Source organism: Ipomoea nil, unplaced genomic scaffold (genome assembly GCF_001879475.1).
Source record: "Ipomoea nil cultivar Tokyo-kokei standard unplaced genomic scaffold, Asagao_1.1 scaffold1074, whole genome shotgun sequence".
Classification (NCBI taxonomy): domain Eukaryota; kingdom Viridiplantae; phylum Streptophyta; class Magnoliopsida; order Solanales; family Convolvulaceae; genus Ipomoea; species Ipomoea nil.
In genome coordinates, this window is record NW_017617502.1 from 1,179,917 (window position 1) to 1,190,961 (window position 11,045).

Here is an 11,045-nt window from a genome sequence, read left to right on the forward strand (position 1 = left end):
TTTTGAAGGGTGGATAAAATCTATTTATTTATTTAAAAATTACATTAAAAGTACTATTAAACACAAAAAAAAAATTATATTTACAAACAATTAAAGAAAACAAATTAAACAAAGAAAAATGATTTTGTTTGACCTGTACCAATGAATAGCAAATTTAACAGATAAAATGGGACATGGAGAGTAGTAAAAATTAGTGCCTACACAGATTATAAAAAATTACCATTGCTATGCATACAATTCCAATGAGTGAAGACAAAAACCATCTACAATATAACTCTATATAAAAGCCAGCATTATATTGCCAAAATATAGCATTATCTAAGTCATTAACTATATATTTGTTATTAATTCCAAATTCTAAGGAATGAAGAAGTAATATTATTACAAGTTGAATAGTATGAGTATAGCAAATTGTACATTGAGAGGAATAGCTTTACAGGATAATGTGGAGATCAGATAACAATATAACAATATTATTCTTGAATCCGATTGCCTTAATTCTTGTAATGCTTTTAATTCTAGTAGCACGGATTATTCATACGTGAGTGTGGTTATCAAGCAATGCCTGTCTATTGCAAATGACATAGGTAGCATTAGTGTTTGCCATGTCAAGAGAACAGCGAATCGAGCGGCTCACAAACTAGCGCGGGCAACCGGTTCTTCATCTGTCTCTGGAACGTGGGAATTTATCCTACCGGCTTGTATCTCTGGTTTATTAAGTTATTAATGAAGCTGTTTCGCGTTTTGGTTTAAAAAAAAAAAAAAAAAAAAAAAAAAAAAAAAAAAAAAAAACAGATTAATATATAGGGTTACACACTAACACTCTTTATTTTATTTTTGGGCTTTTTTTTGGTTGAATAAATAAATTTTGAAGACTAATAATTCTCTATTTCTTTGGGCTTTTGTGTAGGTGTCATTTATTTTCAAGGTTTGAGGGCCCAATATGCAATTGTCATTATACAATGGACTTCGACCGTGATCCACACAGCTGTGTAGATCACGATTCAAAAACGACGTCGTTTTGTTTAATTTTATTTTTTTTAGTGTTCATCTGCAATATACATTTTGATAACTCATATTGTACATTATTTTAAAACATAATGTATATTATTCTGAATCATAATATACATTATTTTAAAACATAATGTCCATTATGTTACTCCAAATGTTTCATTATTCTAAACACGTGATATGTACATTATATTATTCTAACATGTAATGTATATTATTCTAATACATAATGTATATTATTTTTACTCAAACCAATTTGCTTAAGGGTAAAGTAATTTCGCTTTTAAAATCAATGATATGTTTATTTAGAATTGATTATGAAATTGTGCCTGGAGTTGAATACTTTTTTAGTTCTATGACTCTATTATAGTCATATAGTGTAGTATCTATTCAATTGAGTTTTTGGATATTATTTTGTTATTGGTTTCTCTTTATTTGATTTTTAATAATAATGTTTACCATTTTGTTATTTCCTTTGTTTTTTTTTTTTTGGAACTTAAACTATCACTCCATCCTCTATTCTATTTTCTAAAATTTGGATAAAAATAAATCATACGATGCGACTTTACAGCAAATTATGTTGTGGACCCGGGTCCAAAATGACGCGTCTAAATTTAAATAAATAAATAAAATTGTTTCCTTCCTTACCTTTAACTTGTTGTTTGTCTTCAAAATTCGTTCCTCTATATTCACACGCGCAAATTGAGTCCATGGCATAACAATTTTCAACTTTACTCACTATTATTACAAATCATTATTATTATTTTTTTTTTGAAATACTATTCTCTATTACAATGTAACATTTGTATTATATTTTGCAGGGTTGTAAAAATCCCGCCTAGGTACCGAGTAATCGGCGCCTAGGCGCTAGGCGCCCCTTGGCGGTGGCGATTTTCCCCCTAGACTCCCGCCTAGGAAACTGGCCGCCTAGCGCCTAACTCGGCCTATTACGCCGAGTTAACTCATCAATTTATGTCGAGTTAGCCGAGTTAACCCGGCCGACTCGACCTTGCTAATTTTTTTTCATTTATATATATATATATATATATATATATATATATATATATATATATATATATATATATATATAATATGACATATATGCACCTACACACGTGCACTGTTTTTCTTTTTTTTTAGTTAGCCGCCTAGGCGACCGCCTAGCCCGCTTAGGCCCCGCCTAGGCCGTCTAGGCGCTAGGCGCTACTCTACCGCCCGACTAGCGCCTAGCGCCTATTGCAACCATGATATTTTGACATCATTACAGGAGTTCGATCCTGTGATCTTCCATCAAGAAAAGCCACAGAGGTGTCATCTGAGCACGAGATACTTAGTTTACAAATCATTGCTTATTTAAAGAGAAAGTTATTTATTATTTATTGGATTCGACACTCACCACATCTCGACTTGAACAACTGAGGTTTGTCCTTGTGATCTGCTTAATGTCTTAAATTCTTAATCAACAAAATGTAAATGTAGAGCACCCGATATTAATCTCTGTAATTCTTTTATTTGGTGCAAATTACTGCGTAGTTTGCTTCTATTACAACCCATTTAGTTCACAAACAATATTTAAGAATGAATGGAATTGAAATTTAGCGAAGGTTGATAAAGAGCTAAGTCCAGTATCATGTAGCTAAGAGAATTATTGAACGAAAATTTGACGGGATCAAGTTCAACATCCTGTCTCTCGAAAACGTTGCGATATAAAAAAAATAAAATTACGTTTTCGCTACTAAGTATAGCTTTAGGTATAGTGATAAACGTTTGATTCTAAAGAGTGATATCAAAACCCAAAAAAAATGTGATAACATTTTATATAAGGATTTGCTAATTGTTAGATTAAGAGTTGGGAATTCAATTTTTTGTTTGATTATTTTGTATAACCAAACCAATGTGGTTTTGTGAACCAATTTGCTGCTACTTGGCCGAGAATATGCCATGCCGACGCCGGGTACCATCTTACAACGAACACGGTCATGGTTGGGGCCGTCCTCTTTGACAATGACGGTGGATATATTTTGGCTTCCAACGCCTCCATCCAGAATTGTTTCTCCCCTCTTATTGCCGAGGCGGTCGCATGCAAAGAGGCCTTGTCATGGCTCAAGGGCCGGGGGAACAATCTATAGAGCTATACACGGATTGTCATACACTTCAGAGTTATCTATCCTCCGTGCTTCATTTCATTCATATATTGGTTATGCTATTGATGGTTGCAAGGCTAACATATCTACTTTTCAGCACTGTTTTAAACTACTTAATTAACACACACACATTTTAACTTCTACCGCTTTTGACTATGCTACTGCACCTGACTCGATTTCAGACTTTCTATAAAAATCACATTGATTTACTTTTAAAAAAAATAATTTTAGAAAATAAATGAATATAAAAAATTTAGAAGGAAGAAATCATATGTGTGAGCTGAAAATAAAGACTATCAACAACCGCTGGTTCTCATAAGAGATCATCATCATCATTATATCGTTTCTCAGGCACAAAACATAACGGCAAACAATGGCCACTCTTGCGTCTTCCTCTTCCATATCCTCTGTCCTCTTCTCTTCTCCCAAATTCTCCTCTCCTTCTCTCTTCCCTCTTCAACGCCTCTCACTATGCCCCTCCTCTCTCTCTTCCTCTTTCTCCATTTCATCATCTTTTACACCCCACCTCACATCCCCAACCCGGACCACTGTCTCTCCGGTCCGGTTCAGCGTCCGGGCCGCCGCCGAGAAGAAGAAGGTGCTTATAGTCAACACCAACAGCGGTGGGCACGCCGTGATCGGCTTCTACTTTGCCAAACAGCTTCTGGGTAACGGCCATGAAGTCACCATCTTGACCGTCGGCGAGGAGGCCTCTGACAAGATGAAGAAGCCTCCTTTTAGCAGATTCTCAGTTAATTCAAGAATAACATTTCATGTTAAAAGTGGGATTACAACAATAATTTTGTGTTTTAACTAACTAATTAAGTAAATAACTTTTTTCAGGAAATTGTGGAGGGTGGTGGGAAGACAGTATGGGGTAATCCAGCAGATGTGGGGAAGGTGTTGGAGGGCCAAGTATTTGATGCTGTTTTGGATAACAATGGCAAAGACCTGGACACGGTAAAGTAAGTGTTTTTATTCTCATATGTATTAAATTGGTCTCATCTGGAAAGGGCAATAGCTCCCGATCAGTTGTGCTCTTTGAATCGTCTCGATTTCCTTCCCTTCATAGTCAAGTCCTAGATTAGCGACGACATGCCTAATTCGACCAGACCTTAGTATTTATAGCAGAATTACCCTTAACACTATTGTCGTCTCCCTATTGTCGTCTCCCTACAAGTTGGTCCGTCCATTTATTGGGTCTAACACGGTCAGGCAATGTTACATAATTTTTGAGAAGAAAAAGGATTAGATATCATTTCTAATTTCATGGTTACATTACATACTAGGCCAGTGGCAGACTGGGCAAAGAGTTGTGGAGTGAAACAATTTTTGTTCATCAGCAGTGCTGGGATCTACAAGCCAACTGAGGAGCCTCCCCACATTGAAGGGGTACCCTACCCTACCCTTCAATTATCTTTACAATTCAATTTACTACCCCATCCCAGCAACTTAAACTGATGAAATTGGTGCAGGAAACTGTTAAAGCTGATTCTGGTCATGCTACAGTAGAGAAGTACATTTCAGAGGTTTTCAGCATCTGGGCATCCTTTCGCCCACAATACATGATCGGCTCTGGCAACAACAAAGATTGTGAAGAATGGTTCTTTGACCGTAAGAATTGAATTGATTTCTTAATTCACTTCTTGATCTCCAAACTTGATTTCATGGATTGACCAATGCAATACAATGCAGGTATTGTAAGAGGCAGACCAGTCCCAATCCCGGGCTCTGGTATGCAGCTAACGAATATTTCTCACGTTAGAGACCTTTCGTCCATGCTTACTGTGGCTGTTGAGAACCCAGACGCAGCAAGTGGCCACATCTTCAACTGTGTGAGCGACCGTGCCATAACGCTGGATGGCATGGCCAAGTTTTGTGCCCAGGCTGCTGGGAAGCCCCTTCAGATTGTTCATTATGACCCCAAAGCTGTGGGAATTGATGCCAAGAAAGCCTTCCCTTTCCGCAATATGGTAAACACAACCATCTTTTTCTCAACCTTCATTGCCTGTTGTTGGGGGATCGGGGCTGGTAAAGGTCAAGTAGGGGATTGTTGGGCGGAGGTTGATAAAGGGCTTAAAAGACACCCTGCATCTTGAAAATGTGATGATGGTATATAAGGAAATAAAGTTGAGTCGCCTTCATACTAGCTACTAGCTATAGTTTTGGGCGTAAGTGGTAAGGAGATAAGGACCCGGAGCCGATTGGCTGGTGAGCACTACCCTACCCTCCAATAGCTAATCGGCCGACTAAGCAACCTAGTCGGTGCCTAGACAGCTTAATCAATGCCTAGGAGGCCAATGCGGCCTAGTCGACCACCTAGCCGGCCAGCTACCTAGACCACCGATTATGGTGATACGCTAGGCGGTCAGCCAGCACCTAGTGTCAAAAGCCAATTAATCGGTACACGAGCACTGGCTGTGAGAGAGGAATTGTTGAGCAGAGGCCGATAAAGGCAGTCTAGCCCACAGAGACACATTTAAGACTGGTTGGTGCTGGGAAGGGGAATTGTTGGGTGGCGGTTTATAAAGAAATAACGTTATGTCTTCACTACTAGCTATAGCTTTTAGCGTAAGTGGTAAGCACTTGATCCTAACAATTGTTCTATCCCCATTAAAATGTATGTATGTGTGTTTTGCTTGCAGCACTTCTATGCTGAGCCAAGAGCTGCCAAGGAGATTCTTGGATGGCAGGGTACAACTAACCTTCCAGAAGACTTAAAGGAACGATTTGAAGAGTATGTAAAGATCGGCAGAGACAAGAAGGAGATCAAATTTGAACTAGACGATAAGATACTTGAATCCCTCAAAGTACCAGTGGCTGCTGCTTGATCCAGAATAAGCCCACCATTCTATGTACTATGATTGTATTCTTTTCCCTCACTACCCAACCAGAACTAGTTGCAAAATGTGGCCAAAGAGATTTTGAAGGAGAAGCTGACTTTGTTTACTGATCACCAAAATTGCCTCAATAAACACATTATCCATAATCCAAACTAGTCCATACATTAATTAAATCAGAAGAGAAGTAAAAGCAATAGCAGGCATGTCACAAAAGTTTCCTGCTATGGGGCCAAAGTTTCAACAGCATACAATAACACAAAAACAAGACTACAAGTCTAATCTAACCAACACCACAGTTGATTATGAGCTACACTAGCTAACTCGAGTTCTTACAAGTCCTCAGAGTGGACATCTCCAGAGCTGCAATGTGATTCTATTCTTATTCATGCTTGATTTCAAGGCCCTTGAGCTTGGATTCCAATTCATTCTCATTATCACCATCCTCTCCATCAACATCTTCATCATACTCTTCTCCGTCAGGATCATTCTCATCCAGTGGTCCAAGAAGATTTGAGCAGGTTTTGAAAATTTCTTTGACCTCATCAACCCCTTCATCAGATATGAAGTTTCCATTAATATTCAGCACCTTAAACCCAGGTTTGCTGACAACAGCCTGTGCCAGGCACCTAGCCCCAGCTCTTCGAATTGAGTTAGTGCTCATGTCCAGTTCGTTTAACTGGCTATGACCATCCTCCAATGCCTTGGCAATAATAATAGCACCCTCATCCTTCAGTTCATTCTCTGCCAAGTTCAATGAGGTAAGAAATTGTTTTGCAGCTATGCAAGCTGCAAAAGCATGAGCGGCTTTCTCGGTGATGTCATTTCCAGCCATCTCCAAAATTTCCAGTGATGGTGCAGATTCTTTGAGGGCATTTGCAATAGCTATGGACCCTTCATCTTCCAAATTCAAATAGCTGAGGTAGATCTCTGTTAAATCTGAAAACCTTGGTAATACCCTGCTCAAAACAACTCCTGCATCGGCACCAAACATGTTGTCTCGCAAGTCAAGCTTCTTCAAGTGAGCGCATGCTTCCAGTGCTTTTGACAGAGCACAACCCCCTTCAGATCCTACCCTTGTTGATGAACACCGAAAGCTTTCCAGCAGAGGAGAACGCTTAACAATTTCAGAAATAGCAAACGCACCATCATCTCCAGTCATATTGTTGTGAAAATGAAGTACCCTAAGTTTATCAGTTGAAGGGATTAACTCACATACTGCTCGTGCTGCTTCTTCCGAGATCCCATCATTCATCAAATAGAGCTCCTCCAAGCTCTGTTGTGACTTCAGAAGTCCCCCAAAAGCCCTCACACCCTTTTCCCCCAATGCATTGTTTGATAGGTTGAGATACCTTAATTGACACTCTTCCAAAGCAGATGAAAATATCTGCATTACTTCAAGGGCTTCTGACTCCGGTCTTCCTGCGATGAAATCTGAAAGGTCTGCCTCTATCAATTGATCCTTGAGTGACGATAAAATAGGCCCTGCAACATGAGCAGCATCCAAACCAAAACTTCTGTTGCTGAAACAAATCTTTGTATATTTGTTCCCAGGCTCCTTCAGAGGTTCCAACAATTTCTCAGCTTCATCGGCAGCAATGAAAGCCCTTTGACCTCCAGAAATATCAAGAACAGTCTCTTCAGATGCCTTAACTTTACCTTCTGCATCCTCCACTGTTCTTGGACCTCTTTTAATAACATCTAACATAAGCTTACTTGATTCCTTAGCATAAAGTTGCACCGCAGAGCTTCCATCTCCATCTGGCTCCTTCTCAAAGTGTTGGTTTGCTGCAGCAAAAGCCATAACCTCAATTTGTCTAGCATCCTCCTCAGCCTCATCTTTATTCAGAAGCCCATACTTTCTAGACAAAATGGATGGAGTGCTGAGGTTCTTGGTCATTCTCTCCACAAGCATTAGCCTGGTACTTTGGCTTGGGGGCCACAGTTTCATAGAGAATCCTGTAGCATCCATCTGTTATCAGCTCTAACAAGATCAATCTACCAGTCTGTTCATGGACAGAAGGGAAAAAGGGAAATGTTAATGAGGCAATAAAAGCTGCTAGTGGAGAAGAACACAGTCTAAAATCTGTGATCTTTGGGAACTATTTTCTAATATAACAAGCAAAAGAAATATCAGTGAATCCCTAATCTCAAGTTTCCAACTACACAATACTTGATAGGTATAGATGTCAGCAAAAATAAAGCACACTCCACAACCCAAAACAAAACAAAAAAAAAAAAAAAAAAAAAACAAAAAAAAACAAAAAACAAAAAACAAAAATCAATTAAACACTCAACAGCACTCTTAGAAAAAATCTTCTTTGCATAAGAAACTCTTCTTCATTGCTAAAATGGCACAAAATCACTGCAACAAGATCTGAACATGTTTCCTTAAACGTATGGCACAATGAAATGATAACGGACTATGTCTGGTTACCTAAATCAACAGCCAAAAATGAACACAAAAACACAATTCCTCTGCAGAAACATGAAATTGAATAAATAGCAGCACACAGATCCGGCAAAAATTAACACAGAATGTATGACTAAATCAGCGAAAAAGGAAAAGAGAGAGAGATATCTGGAAAACAGTACCGATAGAAAGATAGAAAGCTCTAGAGAGCGAATTGGGAATGGAGATGGCGTAAAAACCCTAAAAGCGAAAAGGGGGTAAGAAAAAGAGATGATTTGGAGATTGTAACGTGACTTGAACCCTAGTTTAGTACTGGCCTACTGGGTAATCATTAAACAAGTTGTGAGGAAATTTAGGAGTAGTTTGGGAGGGAAAATGATTCAGCTCATCTCAAATCTGAAATCTGAAAGACTGAAATCGTAAATTCAACGTTACATTCAACCAGATTTTGAATCTCGGGCCGTCGGACCTCTTATTGGCCCAAGATTTCAGATAGCAGCTGCCCAGCTTTTTGTATTTTACATTTATTTCCATGTCCTCCTCCTTTTTTTTTTTTTTTTGGTCTTTCTTTAGTTCTTTCTTTCTTTCATACTCGGGTTGAGCCGTCAAAACAAATTTTACTCGTCGAACCTGTAAGATGTAAATTTTGAAAATAGAAGTCCACTAAAGAGCGAGCTTTCTTAGCCCGCCCCACAAGCTTGGCGAGACGGGCTAACAAAGTCATTTTTATTATTATTATTATTATTATTATATAATGTTTGATAATCATAAAATGTTTGAAAAGATTTTCTACCCAGTCAGGTTTAGTAATTAACTAGTATTGTCCTGTGCGATGCACGGACTAAATATTAAAGATTTGTTTGTAATGTTAGAATAGGTAAACAAATATTTTTAATAATGGTATTTGAAGTACAGAAGAAGAAAACATTAACCACAATTTAATTGTTTAAAATTACATTTTTATTAAGTATATGACAAAATAATTATGATATTGTATTTACAATATTTAATTTAATAATTGAAAATAGTATGATACAAAAAGTTACTATTATTAATCGCAGCTAGCGGTATTACATATTTGATCTTAAGTATGTCTACTCCTAGTATGCTACTCATGCGATGCACGGTATGAATATTGGACACCATTATAATAATATTATTTATTAAAAAATACATAACCTAATATCAACATAGTTGCAATTCATATTCATATTCATATATATTACAATAATAACAATAACACTAACACTAATAATAATAATAATAATAATAATAATAATAATAATGAAAAATAATAATAATAATAATAATAATAATAATTAATAATATTAATAACATAAATTAATAAGTAAATATATATATATATATATATATACACACACACCATATGGTCTTGTGAAAATTAAATGTTGTTGATACCAACATTTAACCATTAATATCAACATTTAATTTTCACAAGACCATATGACTTTATTATAATTAAGATTTAAATAAATCTAATATCTTTTGTTCTCCAAACACTCTTAATAGGGACAAGAGAAAGATTGGTGAGGTGGCCGTGATTTCAGTCACAGATTCGTTGAGAAAATTATAAGATGTTCGTTAACATGTTATGTGTTCACAGTTAACATATTTTCTACATGTAGTTAACAGTTTATGTGTTTATAATTATCCTGTTATACGTTTGTAATTACCATGTGATGTGCCTTCGATTTGTTTACAGGTACAAAAATGATTAAGTGCATATATAAAATGTATCAATTGCATGTACAATTTTTTTTTCCTACATCCAATGGAGGGGAACCCAAGAGTTAAAATGGAAACCTTAGGTCCCTATCAACGTTTTTACGGACCGATATTCCTGCATGTACAAAATTTGAAAATTATTTTTGGATCAGGGTTTACAATCCAAAGTATACCCTAGTTACCTAGTACAGTGTATAATTTCCTATGTGCATTATAGTATATGGGAAGGTTTTTTTTTAGAGAAAATATCAAAAAAAAAAAAATTAGAAGAGAAAATATCATTTTTGGTCCCTTGACTATCATAGCTGAAGCACATTTAGTTCTTGACTATTGTATTTTTTAAATTAGGTGCATGACTTTTCTATTAGTATCAGATTTGGTCCTCCAGTTCAATTTTTCGGTCACATATTATCGAAATTGCAACCGAAAAAATAATATTCGTATGTTGTAATTAGAAGAATATTTTGATCCTTTCAAATTTGTTTTATTTTCTTCTTTTACTTTTCTTCTTCTTCCCCCTTTGTCCCTCTCTTGTTCTTCTTCTCCCTTTCTTCTTTTATGTTCAGTCAAGCAGGCCGTCCGCCGGGTCGAGTACGACATCACCAACAGCATTTGGTGAGTCAACACCGTCGACTCCAGCTACTGCTCGCGGTGGCTGGTGGTAGCCACCAGCAAGAATACCGAGCCTCTCGTCCTCGATATTCCTAGCATCCGGCGCTTCTCCAGCCCGGTTATGCACACCAGCTTCTACCGCTCCGGCTCTGAGTTCCGGAATCAACTAGTTTTGGTGGTGGGGTGTGGGAGTCGATTGAAGCTTGGATTATATTCTTAGGGTTCAGTTGAGAAATAGAAGAAAGGGAGAAGAAGAAGAACCGGAGTGGAAGAAAGGGA

The 11,045-nt window shown here is 37.2% G+C and overlaps 2 protein-coding genes across 3 annotated transcripts; one reads left to right on the forward strand and one right to left on the reverse strand.

Annotated features, from left to right (window-relative positions):
• The first annotated feature begins 3,429 nt into the window (after positions 1 to 3,429).
• LOC109182839 (chloroplast stem-loop binding protein of 41 kDa a, chloroplastic) lies at positions 3,430 to 6,111 on the forward strand. 2 transcript variants are annotated; one of them, XM_019333052.1, is made up of 6 exons: positions 3,430 to 3,906; positions 3,999 to 4,120; positions 4,445 to 4,547; positions 4,631 to 4,769; positions 4,851 to 5,168; positions 5,766 to 6,111. In XM_019333052.1, exons 1-6 carry the CDS (start codon positions 3,529 to 3,531, stop codon positions 5,984 to 5,986), a joined length of 1,281 nt encoding a protein of 426 aa, XP_019188597.1. In that variant the 5' UTR covers positions 3,430 to 3,528; the 3' UTR covers positions 5,987 to 6,111. The 2 variants fall into 2 exon arrangements, with proteins under 2 accessions (XP_019188597.1, XP_019188598.1); XM_019333053.1 differs by having other exon boundaries at positions 4,851 to 5,128; positions 5,801 to 6,111.
• A 30-nt stretch (positions 6,112 to 6,141) lies between these two features.
• LOC109182838 (RAN GTPase-activating protein 1) lies at positions 6,142 to 8,882 on the reverse strand. Its single transcript, XM_019333051.1, has 2 exons — positions 8,591 to 8,882; positions 6,142 to 8,001 (listed from the first exon to the last, which is right to left on the reverse strand). Exon 2 carries the CDS (start codon positions 7,965 to 7,967, stop codon positions 6,378 to 6,380), a length of 1,590 nt encoding a protein of 529 aa, XP_019188596.1. The 5' UTR covers positions 7,968 to 8,001; positions 8,591 to 8,882; the 3' UTR covers positions 6,142 to 6,377.
• Positions 8,883 to 11,045: the final 2,163 nt, after the last annotated feature.